This window comes from Antedon mediterranea, chromosome 1 (assembly GCF_964355755.1).
Source record: "Antedon mediterranea chromosome 1, ecAntMedi1.1, whole genome shotgun sequence".
NCBI lineage: Eukaryota > Metazoa > Echinodermata > Crinoidea > Comatulida > Antedonidae > Antedon > Antedon mediterranea.
The window spans coordinates 900,559-924,352 of record NC_092670.1 but is presented as its reverse complement, the minus strand read 5'-3'; the positions used below and the strand labels follow the sequence as shown (position 1 = coordinate 924,352).

General features: G+C 34.2%; 8 protein-coding genes across 8 annotated transcripts; all 8 read right to left on the bottom strand.

Moving 5' to 3' along the window:
* Positions 1–7,072: 7,072 nt before the first annotated feature.
* Positions 7,073–7,988, bottom strand: LOC140045486 (histone H2A-like). The gene has a single exon (XM_072090412.1). The coding sequence runs from the start codon at positions 7,840–7,842 to the stop codon at positions 7,465–7,467; it is 378 nt and encodes a 125-aa protein (XP_071946513.1). The 5' UTR covers positions 7,843–7,988; the 3' UTR covers positions 7,073–7,464.
* Positions 7,989–8,313: 325 nt separating this feature from the next.
* Positions 8,314–9,690, bottom strand: LOC140045478 (histone H2B, gonadal-like). The gene has a single exon (XM_072090400.1). It carries the CDS (start codon positions 9,552–9,554, stop codon positions 9,186–9,188), a length of 369 nt encoding a protein of 122 aa, XP_071946501.1. The 5' UTR covers positions 9,555–9,690; the 3' UTR covers positions 8,314–9,185.
* Positions 9,691–10,717: 1,027 nt separating this feature from the next.
* On the bottom strand, positions 10,718–11,372 carry LOC140045469 (histone H3). The gene has a single exon (XM_072090388.1). The coding sequence runs from the start codon at positions 11,214–11,216 to the stop codon at positions 10,806–10,808; it is 411 nt and encodes a 136-aa protein (XP_071946489.1). The 5' UTR covers positions 11,217–11,372; the 3' UTR covers positions 10,718–10,805.
* Positions 11,373–12,401: 1,029 nt separating this feature from the next.
* LOC140045495 (histone H4) lies at positions 12,402–12,813 on the bottom strand. Its single transcript, XM_072090426.1, has one exon. The coding sequence runs from the start codon at positions 12,795–12,797 to the stop codon at positions 12,486–12,488; it is 312 nt and encodes a 103-aa protein (XP_071946527.1). The 5' UTR covers positions 12,798–12,813; the 3' UTR covers positions 12,402–12,485.
* A 3,883-nt stretch (positions 12,814–16,696) lies between these two features.
* On the bottom strand, positions 16,697–17,242 carry LOC140050908 (late histone H1-like). Its single transcript, XM_072095910.1, has one exon. The coding sequence runs from the start codon at positions 17,240–17,242 to the stop codon at positions 16,697–16,699; it is 546 nt and encodes a 181-aa protein (XP_071952011.1).
* A 726-nt stretch (positions 17,243–17,968) lies between these two features.
* LOC140045459 (histone H2A-like) lies at positions 17,969–18,783 on the bottom strand. Its single transcript, XM_072090377.1, has one exon. It carries the CDS (start codon positions 18,743–18,745, stop codon positions 18,368–18,370), a length of 378 nt encoding a protein of 125 aa, XP_071946478.1. The 5' UTR covers positions 18,746–18,783; the 3' UTR covers positions 17,969–18,367.
* A 1,533-nt stretch (positions 18,784–20,316) lies between these two features.
* On the bottom strand, positions 20,317–20,911 carry LOC140045452 (histone H2B, gonadal-like). The gene has a single exon (XM_072090364.1). It carries the CDS (start codon positions 20,886–20,888, stop codon positions 20,520–20,522), a length of 369 nt encoding a protein of 122 aa, XP_071946465.1. The 5' UTR covers positions 20,889–20,911; the 3' UTR covers positions 20,317–20,519.
* Positions 20,912–21,982: 1,071 nt separating this feature from the next.
* On the bottom strand, positions 21,983–23,059 carry LOC140045446 (histone H3). Its single transcript, XM_072090352.1, has one exon. The coding sequence runs from the start codon at positions 22,410–22,412 to the stop codon at positions 22,002–22,004; it is 411 nt and encodes a 136-aa protein (XP_071946453.1). The 5' UTR covers positions 22,413–23,059; the 3' UTR covers positions 21,983–22,001.
* Positions 23,060–23,794: the final 735 nt, after the last annotated feature.

The window sequence follows — 23,794 nt, the reverse complement described above, 5'->3', positions numbered from 1 at the left end:
ACAGTATAATCTGTATCCATATCACATACAGCTCAGTGACATACAGTGTAGAATAGGTGAAATTACGGGACCCGCTTTTTATTGCAATTTTTAACATGTTGACGGTTTTAAAATGAAACGCGAAGGTAGCAATTCCGAAAGGAAATTATCTCAGCAACAACGTATTAGCGTGTAGAAGAAATTTGAATACGTGAAATATTGATGCGCGCTTTTTTAAATGTAATGAATTATGACGCAAAAGATGAAAATACGACCTTTTTTATTTAACTGGCCATATGATGACGTCACAACATCCGATGGGCAACATTTTTACATAATTTCGTATCTACAATCCAATAGCTTCCAGAAAAAGTTTTAATCGTGATTATCACATTTTATTCTTACGAGCTATAACAGATTAAAATTTACTGTAAAGATGAAATTGATGCCACACGTGATTTAAATATTTAGGCATGATGACGTCAAAAAAATTAAAATATTTTTAACTCATGCGAAAGATAGTTGATTGACCTAGACAATATCAAAATCGGGGTGAAAATGGAAAACGAATAAGTGGAGATGCGCTCTATTCAATGTGATGAGCTATGACGAAAGATACAAAAATCCTAAATTTTATATTCGCGTGGCCATACGATGACGTCACAATGTCCGGTTAGCCATATTAATACCTGATCCGATACCTACAACTCATCTACTTCCAGAATATGTCATCCACAAAAAGTTGACCGTCTAGTTTAGAAATTACAACTGTTTAAAAAAAGGCATATTTTAAACGAATTTTTTAACCTTTTCATAAAAAACGCGCGCAAATTGTCCAATTCGACGTGCTCGTATGACGTATCTTTAAGTCGAAATTGTTTAAAATTTGGTAAAATTACTAGAAAAGGCTGGAAAAACATAAATCACGCGAAAAAAATACGTTTTCAATGCTACGTGCGCACCGCACACGTAAAAATGTGCGCACACGTGGGAATTTTTGACATGCTTAAAACGACATGAAACGCGTAGAAAGTTGATTATAAATTAATTTTGCGCATTTTGAAATTTTAAATGCGCGTGCGCGCGTAACTTTGTGTAAAACACGCAATTTTTTTTCAACAGAAAGTTAGCGCATGATATAAATTAAACTTTTGCAAAGTTTCACTTTAAAATGTTATTTGGTTTTCGACATATGTTAAATACGAGAAAATCGTTAAATCGCGCGTACGTCACGTTGCGCAATTGTAAACATCATGAAAAGCTTCGCTTGACGACGTTACATAAATGTCAAAATGTTAACATAGTTAACAAAATGTTATGTTTGCAAGTTTTAGAGAAAAGCGTTACACAAAAATCATACAGAAAGAAAGAAGATTAAGAACTAGACATGTAACTCGTCACTTTGACGAGTTTGGTTATCCGCCGCGCAAGTGGTGCAACATTAACATTAAGGAGATAGGTTGAGGACAAAAGGAAGTGTTCACGTTGGCATTATGACCTGAACTGAAGAATATGATATGTTGTTATTGCTGAATTTTATTATTTAAATTCATATATAGTATACACAGTATAATCTGTATCCATATCACATACAGCTCAGTGACATACAGTGTAGAATAGGTGAAATTACGGGACCCGCTTTTTATTGCAATTTTTAACATGTTGACGGTTTTAAAATGAAACGCGAAGGTAGCAATTCCGAAAGGAAATTATCTCAGCAACAACGTATTAGCGTGTAGAAGAAATTTGAATACGTGAAATATTGATGCGCGCTTTTTTAAATGTAATGAATTATGACGCAAAAGATGAAAATACGACCTTTTTTATTTAACTGGCCATATGATGACGTCACAACATCCGATGGGCAACATTTTTACATAATTTCGTATCTACAATCCAATAGCTTCCAGAAAAAGTTTTAATCGTGATTATCACATTTTATTCTTACGAGCTATAACAGATTAAAATTTACTGTAAAGATGAAATTGATGCCACACGTGATTTAAATATTTAGGCATGATGACGTCAAAAAAATTAAAATATTTTTAACTCATGCGAAAGATAGTTGATTGACCTAGACAATATCAAAATCGGGGTGAAAATGGAAAACGAATAAGTGGAGATGCGCTCTATTCAATGTGATGAGCTATGACGAAAGATACAAAAATCCTAAATTTTATATTCGCGTGGCCATACGATGACGTCACAATGTCCGGTTAGCCATATTAATACCTGATCCGATACCTACAACTCATCTACTTCCAGAATATGTCATCCACAAAAAGTTGACCGTCTAGTTTAGAAATTACAACTGTTTAAAAAAAGGCATATTTTAAACGAATTTTTTAACCTTTTCATAAAAAACGCGCGCAAATTGTCCAATTCGACGTGCTCGTATGACGTATCTTTAAGTCGAAATTGTTTAAAATTTGGTAAAATTACTAGAAAAGGCTGGAAAAACATAAATCACGCGAAAAAAATACGTTTTCAATGCTACGTGCGCACCGCACACGTAAAAATGTGCGCACACGTGGGAATTTTTGACATGCTTAAAACGACATGAAACGCGTAGAAAGTTGATTATAAATTAATTTTGCGCATTTTGAAATTTTAAATGCGCGTGCGCGCGTAACTTTGTGTAAAACACGCAATTTTTTTTCAACAGAAAGTTAGCGCATGATATAAATTAAACTTTTGCAAAGTTTCACTTTAAAATGTTATTTGGTTTTCGACATATGTTAAATACGAGAAAATCGTTAAATCGCGCGTACGTCACGTTGCGCAATTGTAAACATCATGAAAAGCTTCGCTTGACGACGTTACATAAATGTCAAAATGTTAACATAGTTAACAAAATGTTATGTTTGCAAGTTTTAGAGAAAAGCGTTACACAAAAATCATACAGAAAGAAAGAAGACTAGACATGTAACTCGTCACTTTGACGAGTTTGGTTATCCGCCGCGCAAGTGGTGCAACATTAACATTAAGGGGATAGGTTGAGGACAAAAGGAAGTGTTCACGTTGGCATTATGACCTGAACTGAAGAATATGATATGTTGTTATTGCTGAATTTTATTGTTTAAATTCATATATAGTATACACAGTATAATCTGTATCCATATCACATACAGTGTAGAATAGGTGAAATTACGGGACCCGCTATTTATTGCAATTTTTAACATGTTGACGGTTTTAAAATGAAACGCGAAGGTAGCAATTCCGAAAGGAAATTATCTCAGCAACAACGTATTAGCGTGTAGAAGAAATTTGAATACGTGAAATATTGATGCGCGCTCTTTTAAATGTAATGAATTATGACGCAAAAGATGAAAATACGACCTTTTTTATTTAACTGGCCATATGATGACGTCACAACATCCGATTGGCAACATTTTGACATAATTTCGTATCTACAATCCAATAGCTTCCAGAAAAAGTTTTAATCGTGATTATCACATTTTATTCTTACGAGCTATAACAGATTAAAATTTACTGTAAAGATGAAATTGATGCCACACGTGATTTCAATTTTTAGGCATGATGACGTCATAAAAATTAAAATATTTTTCACTCATGCGAAAGATAGTTGATTGACCTAGACAATATCAAAATCGGGGTGAAAATGGAAAACGGATAAGTGGAGATGCGCTCTATTCAATGTGATGACCTATGACGAAAGATACAAAAATCCTAAATTTTATATTCGCGTGGCCATACGATGACGTCACAATGTCCGGTTAGCCATATTAATACCTGATCCGATATCTACAACTCATCTACTTCCAGAATATGCCATCCACAAAAAGTTGACCGTCTAGTTTAGAAATTACGACTGTTTAAAAAAAGGCATATTTTAAACGAATTTTTTAACCTTTTCATAAAAAACGCGCGCAAATTGTCCAATTCGACGTGCTCGTATGACGTATCTTTAAGTCGAAATTGTTAAAAATTTGGTAAAATTACATGAAAAGGCTGGAAAAACATAAATCACGCGAAAAAAATACGTTTTCAATGCTACGTGCGCACCGCACACGTAAAAATGTGCGCACGCGTGGGAATTTTTGACATGCTTAAAACGACATGAAACGCGTAGAAAGTTGATTATAAATTAATTTCGCGCATTTTGAAATTTTAAATGCGCGTGCGCGCGTAACTTTGTGTAAAACACGCAATTTTTTTTCAACAGAAAGTTAGCGCATGATATAAATTAAACTTTTGCAAAGTTTCAAGTTGAAATGTTATTTGGTTTTTGACATATGTTAAATACGAGAAAATCGTTAAATCGCGCGTACGTCACGTTGCGCAATTGTAAACATCATGAAAAGCTTCGCTTGACGACGTTACATAAATGTCAAAATGTTAACATAGTTAACAAAATGTTATGTTTGCAAGTTTCAGAGAAAAGCGTTACACAAAAATCATACAGAAAGAAAGAAGAAGAATAAAAAGTTGATGATGATGATGATGATGATGATTTCGTACAATCACAAGAGGTTATCCTGCAACTTCGTTGCGGATAACCAATTAAGAAAAAGATGTTGATGATTTCGTACAATCACAAGAGGTTATCCTGCAACTTCGTTGCGGATAACCAAAAAGATGTTGATGATTTCGTACAATCACAAGAGGTTATCCTGCAACTTCGTTGCGGATAACCAATGATTTCGTACAATCACAAGAGGTTATCCTGCAACTTCGTTGCGGATAACCAATGATGATGATGATTTCGTACAATCACAAGAGGTTATCCTGCAACTTCGTTGCGGATAACCAAAAAAAAAAGTATAAATACTGTAAATGCAATAGCCATACAGCAGTATACCGTATGGCTGTGCCGTAAAACAGAGCTATTATTATGACTGCCGTAAAAACTGTCCGGGCGCCCTCTATACTGAAATTACAACCAAACTTTCCCGCCCCGCGCCTGATATCTAAGAGCACGCACGCACACTATCGTCGCTCTCTTTCCACTCTATACTACGACTCCACCACGACCACACGCCGTCGTAGCATTGTGAGTAAGGAAATTTCCTAGTAGTTTGGATACAGGCTGACTGAAAAGAGCATTGTTTTTATGTATGATATGATAACGACATGTAGAACTGAGAATGCATGATAAAGTTCCTTTATTGGTAAGTATTCCAGGCCAGAACTTTGCAGGTAAATAACAACATCCCTGGGTTGTAGCACCCGCGGAATGTGGACATGTCTGTGTGTGGAGGGGTACCACTATTTCTTCATTTCAGTCATCCCTCCTTTACACGTGGTCGGGTATTTAGAGAGGCAGTCTGGCTGGCTGGGTGATCTGTGCTTGGTAGGAGGATGATATGGTCTCATCAGCCCAGGCAGGCCAGATGTAGTGACCAATAGCTAATAGATAAGGCCTACCAGGTATGTCAGTAAAATAAAAAGTATAGAACAGTACAATATATTATTACACAGCCTAGTAGTACCTGCTGGCTAAACAGATTGATAGTTAGGCCTAAAACTATGATATATATATCGGATTTTACAAACAAACAAAAACACTAACATTTTGTTTTCAATCAGAGTACATACATATACAATGTATTTTAGTACAAAATACATTTTAATTTAAATTGCACAAATATGCTATTTTCAAATGTGATAGTTTGTTAACCTCTTGTTATCAGAATATAAATTTTGAATATTTTTCTGCCTGGCTCTGATATTGATCATATCAAATACTATAGATATAGATACCATGCATGTACAAAGTCATGCGAGTGATTATCTGACAATGAATAGTAAGTACTATACCATGATTTTTATTTTAGTTTGTAGTTTGTACACTTATATGGTTATATGTAAAATCTGTCTACTGCCCTCTTTGTTGATAATTTAGTATTTGTGCTATTTTAACACGGAAGTATAGTCAATCTTTTATTTACTTTCAATTGTATTGTAATTAATGTTTATGAATTATTTCTTTCAGGTAAAAGTTAGCAGATAGATAACCAAACGATATTATATGACCTAATATTATGTTTGGTTAATGAGGCCAACTGTCCTACATATAAACATATAAATAATTGTCATACATTATTTAAAATACTACAGTATTAACAATACAATCAGTAGGCCTAGCATTAATAACTACTGTACTTTTAAAGCCTGGTTCACACTCGAACTCAACGCAACAACGTAGGCACAACGCAAGTGAGTTGACCAGTCACAAACCAACTTACTTGTGGCGCACTGGCATTGCATCTATGTAGGGACCAAGCTTGAATGTTTTTATATATAAATCATACTGTCAAGTTATAGAAACAGTGCTCATATTCGGAACATGATCTTATAATCACGTCGGGCATAGCTCATCTGAAAACGTTCTATATTTTTAGTTGTATGAAAAAATGTCGCTGGCGGGATATTTATATACATATATGAATGTTTTTATACCTATATAAATAAAAACTATAAAACTGTAAACTCTACAATATTCTTGGTACAGCAGCCACACATTTCTAATTATGCTTATTAATATGTACTTAATTTGTATTAAGTACTACATTTATGTTTACACTTTTTCCAATGTTTTATGAAATACAACAAGGTAACTTTGTTCAACTATTTGAAGGTGATCCAAAACAATAACTCAAAGGTTGCTAGAGGTCTCTTAGTTATGCCATAACTATTACATCTATATGTTAATACGCCTGCAATTATTCTACAATTCCACCTAAATTCAGTTTATATAAGATAGGACATTCATTTTGTTTAGACTGTGAAATTGATTTTTTGACAACATTGTATAGGATAAGATTTTTGTTTTTTGAAAAAATGAGAAATCCATTATAGAAAAAAACAGGTTATGTTTATAAAAGTATTTTAAATTCAAATTACTATAATAAAGACCGAGTAACTAATAATTACAAAAATATATCTATAATATGAATAAGATAGAATGTCAACGATGGCAATGTACTGTATTAAAATTAAATGTGTAACAATGTAACCTAATTAGTGTTCTCATCACCCATTACCAACAATGGTTGAGTCCATTATCAAAGGTTATTGTTAATGTGACATTTCTCTGTTGTGGTTAACTTAGAGTTCCAAAATAGTTACTAAAATCCTGTATTATTAATTTTATATTTTGTAAATAATTTAGGTTTCTTGTAAATAGGCCTATGGCTCAATAACTTTTATTTTAATTACTCTTTTATTCAAGAATCGTGTAACAAAAGTATAGTTCCAAATAAATTAATTTATTATGGATAAGTAATAGTAATAATTATTAATATCCATTCAATTCAAATGCTTCCTACTTTCTAGCTAGGAGTTTGTTATGTGGTTAAGTTAAAATATCAGATAGTCTATCTATTTTCGACCTAACAATATTTCCATGCTATATAAATTGAAATAATATATACTACAGTATAGTCAAAATGCTTTTAAATCTCTTTTGAACATTTGGTGGCCCTGAAAAGAGCCGTTTGGTTTGAAAATGGATGGTGTTCTTTACTTGGCTTTGGCCTGGGTCTTCTTTGGTAGAAGTACAGCTTGGATGTTTGGTAGTACACCTCCCTGGGCGATGGTCACACTTCCAAGAAGACGGTTCAACTCTTCATCGTTACGGATGGCAAGTTGAAGATGACGAGGGATGATTCTGCTCTTCTTGTTGTCGCGGGCAGCATTACCAGCCAACTCCAAGATTTCAGCTGTCAAGTACTCCAGCACAGCAGCCATGTAGACTGGGGCACCAGCACCGACACGGGATGCGTAGTTACCCTTTCGCAAAAATCGGTGAACACGACCGACTGGGAACTGAAGTCCAGCACGGCTTGATCGGCTCTTGGCCTTTCCTTTAGCTTTGCCTCCTTTACCACGTCCAGACATTTTGATTCAGAGCTTACCTTCTTCGAGTTTAAGAAATGAAAATGATTAAAGGTTAAAAAGGAGTCGAGTTTATATAGCCTGTCACGGTTTCGTTAGGTAACTAGGATTATTACACTGACCAATCATGTGCGTGTCCTTGTGATTATAAAGCAAGCTCTTTGATTTGTTGTAAATAATAATCACAATACCAGTTTCTATTGGCCCTTGGATTAGCCAATCAATGTCAACCGCGCCCAAACCCGATGTTCTTTGTTAATTTAGCCTCGGACAAATCGTCACGTCACGTTAACAGTTTGAAGTTTGAACATGTATAATTTTGAATTAAAATAATAAAATGCAAGAAAGTGAAATTTCACTTTTCCTGTTAAAAATAAGACACTACACAGTCTATCGAAAATAAAACTATAGTATATTATAGTGTGTATATATAGCGTTAGAAACGATATCCCTACCTAAGATCTTTAATTTCTTGTGTAAAGCTTTGTATAGTTTAAAATATGTATAGATAGTGCAAATGCTTTAATGTATTATGTGTTTATACATTTATTTACATTATAATAAGTCCTATTGCAGAATATCTTATTGTATTGTTAGTATCATAAGGTAGGTAGTCTTGTTTATGTTCCACATATATTTCCAGTAAGTGCTGTTATTGTAAAGTATTAATTAACATTAGGTTCAAATAAATATCAATACAGTATTATTGTGCTGTTAAACATACAGCTATATACTATTCATAACACTGTAAGTCTATCATTATATCTTATAATGTACGTGTATTAAGTTCTTATAGAAGTACAGTAGTCGATTTGTGATATTTATCATTACGTCCACTGATATGTCGATCGGCTTTTGAAATCAATATATTATTAGTGTATTAATTACAATTTTTCATACAGAAATGCTATAACCTAACCATAGGTGTTTTACAGTACAGATGAGTCGTGGTAGCAGGGAGATGACTGTAGTAACACTACAGTATAATATTCACTACGTACTGCAATAATACTGTAGATATTCATTATGTTTTATAAAATTTCATTAACAAGAGTATAATAACAAGACACAGAAACTACAAATCAAATCTCTTTTGAACATGTGTGTGAACATAATCTGGTATCAACAAATATTAAAAGTACAGTATTGCTGATTAAATATTGAATCATTGAAATTAATTTTAGCAAGCAATACAGTATTATGCGCCAAGAGAATATATTATATATATAATATAATAACGAATAATAAACAAAATAATACACAAAATACTACAAATCAAATCTCTTTTGAACATTTGGGTGGCTCTGAAAAGAGCCGTTTGGTTTGAAATGAGACTGCAACGATGTTTACTTGGAGCTTGTGTATTTGGTGACAGCTTTGGTACCCTCAGAGACAGCATGTTTGGCCAATTCACCGGGCAACAAGAGACGGACAGCAGTCTGGACTTCCCTGCTGGTGATGGTAGATTTCTTGTTGTAGTGAGCAAGACGAGATGCTTCTCCTGCAATACGTTCGAAGATATCGTTGACGAAACTGTTCATGATTCCCATAGCTCTGCTCGAGATACCAGTGTCTGGGTGAACTTGCTTCAACACCTTGTAGATGTAGATGCTGTAGCTTTCCTTTCGCTTACGTTTTCTTTTCTTGTCAGTAGTTCTTACAGCTTTAGCCTTACCGGCTTTTTTAGCAGCTTTTCCTGAAGTTTTTGGTGGCATGTTGAAAGTTTGGATGTCTACGATACGAGTACAGTAGATAAAAGTGATGATTTGCTTGATAGCCAGAATATTTATAGACTTTGATATGCTAATGAGGTGTTCCGATAGGTTTCATGGTACCAAGCACTTTCATTGGTTGTTGATTGTCCGCAATTTATTTAATGTAATTGGCGGGAACAATACACAAATCTGCTTTCTTTGTTACAAAATTTCCCATTTCGGATGTTCATAACCGATTGTTTTTTTCTGTTTTTTTTAAAATTTAAATATCTTATTTATTATTTAAATACAAACGGTTCTTTTCTGAATAAATAAGCTTGTGATTTGAATATGTTGTACAGTAGTATAAAATAAAAAGGTGTTTTTGAATAATCATCTTGTAAGTTTGTGCTGGAATATATACACTGCTAGTTTTGTAGATCTCATTATTTTTTTCAAAATGTTATATGTATACAAAATGTTATTTGTACATCTTACTCGTTGTTGAATCATTTAGAGTAAGTTTTATACTATGTTATTGAAACATAGTCGGTATCTATTGGTTTTAATTAATATGTCTATCATATTTTTAAAATCTTATTTCGCTTAAATATGATACAAAGGAATCTTTTTATACTAAACTTCGGGTTTGAATAAAGTATATGACAAATTAGACGATTATATAAATGGTTTTAACATTTCATTGCTGCGCGTACGTATATAAATTCAGTAAAAATAAAAGTCCCTAATCTATATAAGTATAGTATAAAAATAAAACAGACAACGTTCTTGTTTCTGCCTCAAAATAAAATATATATTGTACTAGTACTTTCGACCATAGGTCATCATCAGGTACAGTACTGATAGAATATTGGTAAAAGACGAATTATTCGTCATTCGAGAAAGGGTACATTAGAAAACAAAGTATAAGTCTTTTATTGTAACTTTAATGACTTGTAATGTACGTAGGTGTGGTGTATAGTAGTTAGGGTTATCTATCTAAATACTGTAGTAACTCAACTGTAGTAGTTTTGACTTTTAAGTCAACGCACCTTCATTTCGAATTGTGCTGTTCAATAAAGTTATTGTACTGTATATTAGACCTTACATATTATATGGGTGAGTTAAATGTTATACAGTAGAAACTATATATATTTAATACTGTTAATAATACTTATAAATAAAAGACAAAAGCTATTAAAATCTCTTTTGAACAAGTAGTGGCTCTGAAAAGAGCCTTTTGGTTTGAGAAAAAGTAGATACTGTATATTCTTATGCACGTTCGCCACGGATACGACGGGCAAGTTGGATGTCCTTTGGCATGATGGTCACACGTTTTGCGTGGATGGCGCACAGATTGGTATCTTCGAACAGGCCAACCAGGTAGGCTTCGCTAGCCTCCTGAAGAGCCATGACTGCAGAACTCTGGAATCGAAGATCTGTCTTGAAATCTTGAGCGATTTCACGGACAAGACGTTGGAATGGGAGCTTTCTGATGAGAAGCTCAGTGCTTTTCTGGTAGCGACGAATCTCACGAAGAGCGACGGTTCCAGGCCTGTAACGATGAGGCTTCTTTACACCACCGGTTGCTGGTGCACTCTTTCGTGCTGCCTTGGTGGCAAGTTGTTTTCGGGGAGCTTTTCCTCCGGTAGATTTACGGGCTGTTTGCTTAGTACGGGCCATTTTCAATTTAGAATCTCAAATTGAATGATGTTTGAATTAAAAAATTGTGGCCTTTTAAGAACTTGGGCGTTTAGTTAAGGTAATATGATTGGCTGAGGTTTCTTTATTGAGGATTAGGACAACGTCAAATGATTGGTTAAAATGTGTAGCTTATAACACGTCCGCATCATTTTAATTGAAACTCGCGGTTGTTTTTGAATAATCATCCTTTGTTTCTTTGTCTGCTGTTTAGGCGGCAATATTTTTGACGGCATCTTATACAAACAAACAATAGGTACTGGTACTGTATTACAATCATTCCAGTTTTTATTGGGTATTTTTTACATTAGAATCTAAGTAAAAGCTATAAACAATATTGATGTACATTATTATTATATTGTAGATCTCTCATTGTATTATGAATGTTAATACATATTGTTTCGAAGTTTTAGTTATTAGAAGTTATTAATATTATACTGTAGGCCTATGTATACACATTTTATATACATCATACTATTTTCGTAAATGCATTTGAAGTTAAAGATGTATTGTCCCCCAAAATTCGAAAAATGAAGATCAATTAAATCTGACTTTAAATAGGTTATTTTGTAGTTTCAATAAAGTTAATCACTTCTGTAGAAAAACAAAATTGTTTTCACTTGATAAATGGTTAAATTCAACCAAAAATCCATTGGCTGGCAACCAATTTGACCATTTTTTGCTTTAAATTACAGTTTTTTCAGGTTAATAAATTCTGTTTTGATCTAATTTTTGGTCAAAGTTGATAACTATTATGTGAAATTAAAATTGCAAAATGTCAACATTATTTTTGTTCTTTTTGATTAGCCATAGGTGGGATATTTTTTGGTTGCACAGACATTGGCTATTTGCACTGTATTTATAAATACAGTACTCTACTGTATTTGATATAGTATATTTGTACAGTATTACAGTATATTTACATTTGAATATAATTGCTTTAAATGTTGGACCTCTCATTGTATTATGAATGTTAATACATATTGTTTCGAGGTTTACAATATTGTATTTATACAGTATATACTTTAAATTGATAATATGTATGTTTTGTAATGTGTAAATCTGAGGCAATGAGTGTAGTTATATATATTTATAATTATTGTAAACATTATTGTGTAAAAAACACCAATTTGGCATTGCAATTGTTGTGTACTTATTGAAAAAAAATAGCAAGCTTTTAAATCTCTTTTTGTACAAATGTTGGCTCTGAAAAGAGCCGTTTGGTTTGAGTAGAGTGTGGTTGTTGACTGCTTATCCACCGAATCCGTACAGAGTTCGGCCTTGTCTCTTCAGGGCGTAGACGACATCCATGGCGGTGACGGTCTTTCTCTTGGCATGCTCGGTGTATGTTACAGCATCACGGATAACATTTTCAAGGAATACCTTCAGTACCCCACGGGTTTCTTCGTAGATAAGACCCGAGATACGTTTAACACCACCACGACGAGCAAGACGACGGATAGCTGGTTTAGTGATACCCTGGATGTTGTCACGCAACACCTTTCGATGACGTTTAGCGCCTCCTTTTCCTAGACCCTTTCCTCCTTTACCACGTCCAGACATGTTTCAAGTTTTTAGGTTATTCGACGAATTCGAAATGTACTGATTGTTTAAAAAATAGACGAATTTATAGAGCAAATGCGGACGTAATTCTGAGTGTTGTACATGACCTTTGTAACTACAGCTTGTCAACGTAACAGGAAGCCACATCTTTTGTTTTTAATTTTGGTGGGAAACACAAATAATGGCGGTTTTTTGTCCTTTGTCTTTTTGTCCTTTGTTTGCTCTGCTGTTAATTATACATTCCAGTACATATTGAATATAATTCAAATGAATGTAAGCAACTTTCATTTAAGTGTAGATTATATATATCAATATCATATAATATACTGTACAACATTATCTCTAAATCGTAAAACTGTCGTAAATTGTGGTTAGGTTATTTATATATTATAAGTAAATAATATTCATCTTGTTTATGTTGATAGAATTTACATACATTTAGGGCCTGTTTCTATAGAGCAGAGAATACGGTTTTGAATACCGTTCTTTTCAAGAACCGTTTTTTCTTGCCAGCAGAAATGGGTCCCCACAAAAAACCACAAAAAAGAACCGATCTTAAAAACGGTTTCAAAAACCCCAATTGATTGCGGTCTCGATCGCAAAGAACCGTTCTGAAACCGATTTCCGCGGAGCAATTTTTAGCTGCAACACAATCGCGGTCTCAATTTGACCCCAAAAACTGAACTCTGCAGTCTGCTGCACTGGGATGATTGCGGTCAACTCGCAGTCAAACTCGCGCGATAGGACCTAGGCCTAAGTCATTTTTATTTCTCTAGATAGTGAGTATTTTATTTAAATAAAAAATGTTGACCGATGCCATTACGAGGTTCGTAAAAAATATGTGAAGGAAAGAAGATGAGGGGACTTGTCGGGAGTCGGAAGAAAGACTCACGTATTATAGGCCGCGCCTACATGTTTTTAAGAATATTGTAAAGCGTGTGAAAAATAGACGAGTTCAACTTGACAATATCAGAGGGTGCGACGTACCTATACTTTAACCAAGGACCACAATAACGTTTCAGGTATAATTCCCCCTTCTATTATGAAATGGATGCTATTTCTTGGGGATCGCGCTATGCGAAAAAAAGTAAACATGACCTCGATCAAATCGCGCTTCCGCCTAACGAACTGCATTGTGGTGTATATAATGACGTCATTCATAACGAACGCACATGGACGGAACCGGTTTTATTGGAGTAAAAATTGAGCTGCAACGCGATCTTTATTTATAAACAACAACCGAAACCGGTTTCCAAAAAACCGTTCTTTTTTTATTTTTCAATAGAAACAGGCCCTTATAGACCAAAATACTTTTTCAATAATACAGTACTGTATTTAGTATATTTTGTTATGCAGGTATATGTATTGTTTAAACATTTGGTCGGTTACTGTAATGGTAAAATTGAATGTAATGTATCATAATTTCCTATATCAATTGTCTGTTTGTACAGAATATTCTTATTTTTTCCAGATGTATTGTATTTAGCATGTAAATAATATTTCAATTGTTTAAAGTAATCAGGTTATTGAAAAAAAAGCTATAAAATCTTTCTAGATGATGGCTCTGTAAGTGTAATGGTAAAATTGAATTTACTGTATACCCTATATGCAATTTTTTTTGGGTTGCAATGTGTAGAGTTTCATTTTTTTTTTAACAATTAAAAAAAATATAATATTTAGCATGTAAAAAATGTTCCGGCTGTTTAAAGAAAAAAAGTTATTGGAGAAAAAGCTATAAAATCTCTCTAGTATATTTGGTGGCTCTGAAAAGAGCCGTTTGGTTTGAAATTATGAGTCGATAAAATTTACTTCTTGGCGGCCTTCTTTGGTGACTTGGAAGCCTTCTTAGCCTTGGGTAGTAACAAAGTGCGAGGCACGCGAGGCAGGGAAGGCATGCGAGGCAAGTCAGAAATTTATGCGAGGCATCGTTTTACCATCATCAAAAAATGCGAGGCATCATTTTATCATTTCTCAAAATTGCAAGGCAGGAAATCACCGAAATTGAAGTAGTTTCTAGGCCTAGGCCCGCTAAGCTAGTTTCCTTTTGCACCTGCCTTGTATTTTAACCAACTTTATCCTGAATACCACAGCTTAGAATTAGTAGGCCTACTTTATTGAAGAAAAATCACATAAAAGTAACAATAAATCCATTAAATTGGTGATTTTACAGACGTTGTTTTTCTCGCATTTCGCACACTCAATGTTCAATATTTTGGTTTCTATGGAACGCCAAAAGAGCAAAATTAATTAGAGGGCTAAAAACTCTGTGGAATCCATTTATATTTCACGCATTATTTGGTGAAAATCAAGTACAATTTCAATAGATTTTGTCACTGTCAGTAAGGAAAAATGTTACTGTTGATAATGTACACGGTTTCGTTAACCTTTTAAAGAATAAAATAGAAAAATTCATCATGATATCCTTAGTAGGATGTCCTAGGTCTAGACTAGGTAGTGATGTTGATTTAGGATCGATTATTATTCTTTGAAAACAGAACAGTATCAGCAGTAACATATTACAACATTTTTATTGACAAATTAACAAATATATTGAAATAAAACGTGTTTTTCACCAATAAATGCATGAGAAATTGACGCATTCCACTGAGTTTTAGTCCTCTATTATCGTTGCTCTTTTGGCGCTCCATAGAAACAAAAATATTGAACATTGAATAAGTGAAATTCGCGAACAGTGTGCGAGAAACACGCCTGTAAAATCATTAATTTAAGGATTTATTTGTTACTTTTTATGTGATTCTTTCATTAAAGTACTCATGAGGTATACTTCTAAGGTGTGGTATTCACACGATAAAGTTAGTTATCAAATTTGGAGTAAAAATACAAACGATCGGAAACTAGCGCCAGGTTTATTAGTACGTACATGGACAACAATAAATAAAAATCGTTCGTAATATACCTAGCTTACTAAAACAGGAATAGTGTATCATTATTAAATATTACACCAATTATTATTTTATCAAAATTGATTAAATTATTTTCTACATAGGCCTCTTATCTAGGTTAGGGCTAAGCATATTAGCTAAAGTTTAATTTTAGGCCTAGTATTACAATTGTCGGACGTAAGTCTTTTTTCACACGCGCTCCAGAATTCTGTCGCAATTTTTTTCTTTGCGGCATGTTATTGGATCGGCATATCAGTTACCTTTTATTCACCGCCAGTTATTGAACTTGTCCTGGCAATCGCTGTTCACCTTATTTGCGAGAGAGGTACACGTGTTGTTCCTAGAGAATGGAATGTCAAAAATGTCTTTGGCACGCCGCTCAGAGAGAAGTCTGTGCGTTGCTGCTGAAACCACGTGCTATAGGAGGGGAATGCACCACAATCCTCTGAGCTGAGGGCTGAATCATTCCGCTACCTGCTAAATAGTAAAGAGGGATTTTCCATCTCTCGGGTCTACCGGATCTAGGCGCAGGAGTGTGACAAAATATTATTTTCACTCTGCTATGTTCGAGAGACATGTGAGGTCGAGTGAACACGCTCGAAATGCCAACAAACATTGCAGTCATTTGATGAGTGTGTCGCTATAACAATTATTGTTTGTCGAAAGTTGAAGACTGTCGTTCAGATTTTTGAACCGTAGTTTGGGCACTTTTGTAAAAGTAAAATTTGACACGATAGGCCTATGACTTGAATGAAAAAACAATCGTTACATAAATATAAACAACATGATGAGTGTATACACGAATCTATTTAGATACGCTTGTATCGATTGATTATTAGGCCTATAATATAGCATAATAGCACGTTAAGATATGCCTCGCACCTTTTTGAAATTGTAAACTATATGCCCCGCATGCCTCGCACTTTTGGAAATGATAAAATGATGCCTCGCACAAATATTTGGCATGCCGCGCTTGCCTCGCTGCCTCGCACTTTGTCAACACTCCTTAGCCTTTGGCTGTTTGGGCTTCTTAGTTTTTGGCTTCTTTGCAGGAGACTTTGCTTTCTTTGGCTTGGCAGCCTTCTTCTCTGATTTCTTAGCCTTCTTGGGTGACTTAGTACTAGCCTTCTTAGCTGCTGGCTTCTTAGCCTTCTTTGCAGCTGGTTTCTTGGCCTTCTTTGCTACTTTCTTTTCCTTATCTGCGACTGCCTTTTTCTTTGCTTTTTCTTTCTTTGCTTTAGCAGCTGCATCAGCCTTGGCTGCAGCCTGGTTTAGCTTGAATGAACCACTTGCACCACTACCTTTAGGTTGAACAAGTTTACCGTTGTCGACACCTCTCTTCAGAGCCATACGAAGATGAGTCTTCATATTGCCCGGGTCAACTTTGTAGTTAGCTAAGATATATTTTACAATAGCTTGACGAGATGAACCATTTCTCTCCTTTAATGCTCCAATTGCAGCAGTTACCATGTCGATATAAGTCGGGTGAGATGCCGGCTTCTTGGGCGCAGCCTTCTTTTTAACTTTGGTTTGATCAGCCATTTCAATATTTCTACATTTGTACGAACGAACGAATTGTAAAGTTTAGCCGGATTCTGGTCTTATATAGGCCGCCATTATGTTGCGGACCGCATTGTAAGCGGTATGTATAGTAATTGGAGACGCCGCACTTTATAAACTACTGTATTTGGTAAAGATAATTTTATACAAAATGTGTTTTTTTCATTAACTTTAAAACTAATTTTAAACAATATTTCTATTTTTCCTCAATAAATGCTTCAAACTATACTATTTTATAAAAGTTATTTTATGATACCGTATATTGTTTTCCTTCAAAATGAGTTTATTTCTAACGCCATTATACGTACAATTACACTTGTAGTATGTTGTAGACATTATAAACATACATTATTCATTAAGGGTAATTAAAAAACATTAATGACCAAAAAAAATTTACAGATTTTGAAACTTTCACTAAATATTCGGTTGTGTTAAAACATTTAAAGATGTATAATAATATTTGTATTTGTTGAAGATTTTTATATAGATTTTCTTCTTTCTGTTAATAAGTTCGTTATTAAATCATACATTAAAAAAAGTAAGTGCCACTAATACTTAATATTGTGTATTAGTATTTATGTTGCACCGTATATTGAAATGAATGTAAAATAAATTACATCTGGTCAACAAGATATACCGTTAATTTGAATATTTATACAGGTTTAATACAGGCTTTCTTTGTGACTAATTAGACAAGTAATGCCCTACCCTGATGCATTATATGGGTGTATTCTTATATAGGAAATACTGTATATTATGCTGTGCTATATAATAAGTAAGAAATATAATATGTACTACAGTATAGTAAAAATGCTTTTAAATCTCTTGAACATTTGGTGGCCCTGAAAAGAGCCGTTTGGTTTGAAAATGTGTTCTTTACTTGGCCAATTCAAATGCTTCCTACTTTCTAGCTAGGAGTTTGTTATGTGGTTAAGTTATCAGATAGTCTATCTATATTAATTGTTAACATTTTCGACATAACAATATTTCCATGCTATATAAAGTGAAATAATATATACTACAGTATAGTCAAAATGCTTTTAAATCTCCTTTGAACATTTGGTGGCCCTGAAAAGAGCCGTTTGGTTTGAAAATGGATGGTGTTCTTTACTTGGCTTTGGCCTGGGTCTTCTTTGGTAGAAGTACAGCTTGGATGTTTGGTAGTACACCTCCCTGTGCGATGGTCACACTTCCGAGAAGACGGTTCAACTCTTCATCGTTACGGATGGCAAGTTGAAGATGACGGGGGATGATTCTGCTCTTCTTGTTGTCACGGGCAGCGTTACCAGCCAACTCCAAGATTTCGGCGGTCAAGTATTCGAGTACGGCAGCCATGTAGACTGGGGCACCAGCACCGACACGGGATGCGTAGTTACCCTTTCGCAAAAATCGGTGAACACGACCGACTGGGAACTGAAGTCCAGCACGGCTTGATCGGCTCTTGGCCTTTCCCTTAGCTTTACCTCCTTTACCACGTCCAGACATTCTGTATTACAGTTATTTCTTTTTCGGTTAGAAATCGAACAAGAACAAAGTGAAGTAGTTTTGTAATCTACTCAAGTTTATATACCCTGTGAGTGGTTTGTATCCTGTTTTTGATTGACCAATGCTAGGCGTTCGCGCTTCAAGTGGCTTGGCCGTATGTCTGATTTTATCAACCAATAGAAGTCATTCCCGCCCGGAATAATGATTGAATTTAATATGCTGACTAATTGGCAGTTACATTGTTGGCGCTAAATAATGGAATAATTGAGAACTTGCCGTTTGAAATATTTTATGTGTAGGGAGAGATTACATTGGCAGTTACATTGTTGGCGCTAAATATTATGTATATTATAGATACATTTTAAATATTGGTTTTGGTATTTACCTGCATTTAATTATTACCACTTTTATTGTATTTATATAGGCCTAAATTATTACCACTCATTGTATTTATATAGGCCTAAATTATTACCACTCATTGTATTTATATAGGCCTAAATTATTACCACTCATTGTATTTATATAGGCCTAAATTATTACCACTCATTGTATTTATATAGGCCTAAATTATTAGCACTTTTATTGTATTTACATAGGCCTAAATTATTACCACTCATTGTATTTATATAGGCCTAAATTATTACCACTCATTGTATTTATATAGGCCTAAATTATTACCACTCATTGTATTTATATAGGCCTAAATTATTACCACTCATTGTATTTATATAGGCCTAAATTATTACCACTCATTGTATTTATATAGGCCTAAATTATTACCACTCATTGTATTTATATAGGCCTAAATTATTACCACTCATTGTATTTATATAGGCCTAAATTATTACCACTCATTGTATTTATATAGGCCTAAATTATTACCACTCATTGTATTTATATAGGCCTAAATTATTACCGCTCATTGTATTTAAAGGCCTAAATTTTATTTGTTCCCCAAAACATGAAACATAAAATACTGTACTACAGTATAAATATAAAACTTTGAATAGGACATGTTGTGCTGTAGTTTTAATAAAGTAGTGGTGGTCATTAACTGCCAATTCATTTTTGTTTCTAATTCAATGTTGAAATGAATACGATACATTATTATATAAATGGCGTACTAATTATATAGTATCAACAACAATGTCAAATCTATTTTTCGGGGATGAATTAAATTCCGCTTTGTTTTAATACTGTATAATAATGTGATTTTATGTTCAGGTTTTAGACAATTGTATACTAACAGTGTATGTAGGTAATAAGTGTTTTCATTGGTTTTTTTTTTTCAAGCAAAGATAGAGAACATGCCTTTTATCAATATTGTTGTTCATTTTCTATCAAGAGCCAGAATATATAGAGAAATATTAAAATACATTAATGTAAAATGAAATAATAAAAAGTGAGACGAGAAAAATAAATATAATTACAGTATTATGCACACAGCTACAGTATATATTATTTAGATTTACTGTACTGTGCTTTAGCATTACGTCCACTTATCGGCTTTTGAATTAAACATTAGTTATTTAGAATTTTTCATACAGTACAGATGAGTCGTGGTACCAGGGTGTCAATAGTTGCTGCAATAACCGTTAACACAGTATTGCAATAATATTAGAAATATGTTTATTGTGTTTTTATAAAATTTTATTAACAAGAGTATAATATATATAAAACAAACAAGACACAGAAACTACAAATCAAATCTCTTTTGAACATGTGGGTGGCTCTGAAAAGAGCCGTTTGGTTTGAAATTAGATTGAAACTACGTTTACTTGGAGCTTGTGTATTTGGTGACAGCTTTGGTACCCTCAGAGACAGCATGTTTGGCCAATTCACCGGGCAACAAGAGACGGACAGCAGTCTGGACTTCCCTGCTGGTGATGGTAGATTTTTTGTTGTAGTGAGCAAGACGAGATGCTTCTCCTGCAATACGTTCGAAGATATCGTTTACGAAACTGTTCATGATTCCCATGGCTCTGCTTGAGATACCAGTGTCTGGGTGAACTTGCTTCAACACCTTGTAGATGTAGATGCTGTAGCTTTCCTTTCGCTTACGTTTTCTTTTCTTGTCAGTAGTTCTTACAGCTTTAGCCTTACCGGCTTTTTTAGCAGCTTTTCCTGAAGTTTTTGGTGGCATGTTGAAAGTTGGATGTCTACGATACGAGTACAGTAGATAAAAGTGATGATTTGCTTGATAGCCGGAATATTTATAGACTTTGATATGCTAATGAGGTGTTCCGATAGGTTTCATGGTACCAAGCACTTTCATTGGTTGTTGATTCTCCGCAATTTATGTAATGTAATTGACGGGAACAATACACAAATCTGCTTTCTTTGTTACAAAATTTCCCATTTCGGATGTTCATAACCGATTGTTTTTTTCTGTTTTTTAAAAATTTAAATATCTTATTTATTATTTAAATACAAACGGTTCTTTTCTGAATAAATAAGCTTGTGATTTGAATATGTGTTACAGTAGTATAAAATAAAAAGGTGTTTTTGAATAATCATCTTGTAAGTTTGTGCTGGAATATATACACTGCTAGTTTTGTAGATCTCATTATTGTTTTCAAAATGTTATATGTATACAAAATGTTATGTGTAAATCTTACTCGTTGTTGAATCATTTACTTCCTCTGTCATATTTGGAGTAAGCTTATACTATGTTATTGAAACATAATCAGTATCTATTGGTTTTAATTAATATGTCTATAATATTTTTAAAATCTTATTTCGCTTAAATATGATACAATGAAATTTTTTCATAATAAACTTCTAGTTTGAATAACATGTAATTGTCTGGTTACATGTTGTATATGGCAAATTGGGATTTATATAATTTCAATACTGCGCGTACGTATATAAATTAAGTCAAAATAAAAGTTCCTCATCTATATAATTATAGTACACTATAAGTCTTTTATTGTAACTTTGACCACTTGTAATATCGTAATGTAGGTGTAGGTTTATTGTGTACTTTTTATCTACTGTATCTAAATAATAGTACCTGTAGAATATTTTTAAGTCAACGTACCTTCATTTCGAATTGTGCCGTTCAATAAAATTATATATTAGGCCTATTTAAATGTTATATAGTGAAGAAGTAAATACCAATACTGTATGTATAATAATGTTACTGTTATTAATACCTTAGAAATAAAAGACAAGACAGAAGCTATTACAATCTCTTTTGAACAAGTAGTGGCTCTGAAAAGAGCCTTTTTGGTTTGAAAATAAAGTAGATATGTTCTTATGCACGTTCGCCACGGATACGACGGGCAAGTTGGATATCCTTTGGCATGATGGTCACACGTTTGGCGTGGATGGCGCACAGATTGGTATCTTCGAAAAGGCCAACTAAGTAGGCTTCGCTAGCCTCCTGAAGAGCCATGACTGCAGAACTCTGGAATCGAAGATCTGTCTTGAAATCTTGGGCGATTTCACGGACAAGACGTTGAAATGGGAGCTTTCGGATGAGAAGCTCAGTACTTTTCTGGTAGCGACGGATCTCACGGAGAGCGACGGTTCCAGGCCTGTAACGATGAGGCTTCTTGACACCACCGGTTGCTGGAGCACTTTTTCGTGCTGCCTTGGTTGCAAGTTGTTTTCGGGGAGCTTTTCCTCCGGTAGATTTACGGGCTGTTTGCTTGGTACGGGCCATTTTCGATATCGTATCTGAAATTGAATGATGTTTGAATTTAAAAGATTTGGCCTTTTAAAGAACTTGGGCGATTAGTTAATGTAATATGATTGGCTGATGTTTCTTTATTGGCGATTAGGACAACGTCAAATGATTGGTTAAAATGTATAGCTTATAACACGTCCGCGTCTTTTTAAGGCGGGAATATTGAACGGGTACCACCGTTGTAAAGGTGTGGTTTCAATAAATTATTATTATTAATTAGTAATGAATTACAATCATTCCAGTTTGTATTGGGTATTTTTATTTATCTATCTAGGCATAGTTCATCCATATGTCCATAAGAATAAAGCCCTCTTCATAACATGTCCATTTCTGTCTAATTCTTGCTGTCCAAGTACTGTATAACTTACAGCCGTTCCAATGTATGCTGTTAAATCATCTCTCCACCTTCTTTTCTGTCTTCTTTTTTCCTACCCTTGGTGGCCATTCTGTTAATTTGTATGTCCATCTATTATCTTGCCCAGCCCATCTCCATTTTGACTGTCTTACTTTCTCCATTATATCTGTAACTTGTTTCTGATGATTTACCCTGTAAGTTCATCATCTTTCTTTCCATTGCTCTTTGAGTACAGTAGTTGTAAGTTTCTGTTCAAGTTCCTTTTTTATTGCCCATGTCTCTGAACCATATGTCATAGTTGATAGCACACATTGGTTAAATAATTTCTTTCTCAGTAACATTTGGGGTGTCTGAGACGCTTTAGTGGGGGTCTCTGTTTTCGAGAAAATCTCGAAAACAGAAACCCCTATTATAACGTATTATTTAGACGTTTTAGTGGTGGTCTCTGTTTACGAGAATTCGAAAACAGAGACCCCCTATATTACGTAATATTGAGACGTTTTAGTGGGGGTCTCTGTTTTCGAGATTTTCTCGAAAACAGAGTCGACCCCCCACTAAAACGTCTCAATATTAAGTCAATATTACGTTATATAGAGGGTCTCTGTTTTCGAGAAAAACTCGAAAACAGATACCCCCATTAAAACTTCTTAATATTAAGTCAATATTACGTTATATAGGAGGTCCAGAAAAACTTGAAAACAGAGACCCCCTATGTAATGTAATATTAAAACGTGTTAGTAGGGTCTCTGTTTTTCTTGAAAACAGAGACCCTGGGTCTCTGTTTTCGAGGTCTCTTTTTTCGAGACACCCGTGACATTGGTATACTTTTGTCAGTAAGCATGTGTGTGTCTGCCAAAATTCATCCATCCTGCTTTTATTCTTAACAGAACTTCCTCCTTCGTGGTTTCTTCCATTTTTCAGTGTTTGTCCTAGAAGATATTTATATTCTTTCACTTTTTCTAGTTTCCGGCCCTCTATTTCAATGTCTTCCTGTGTGTTAAAG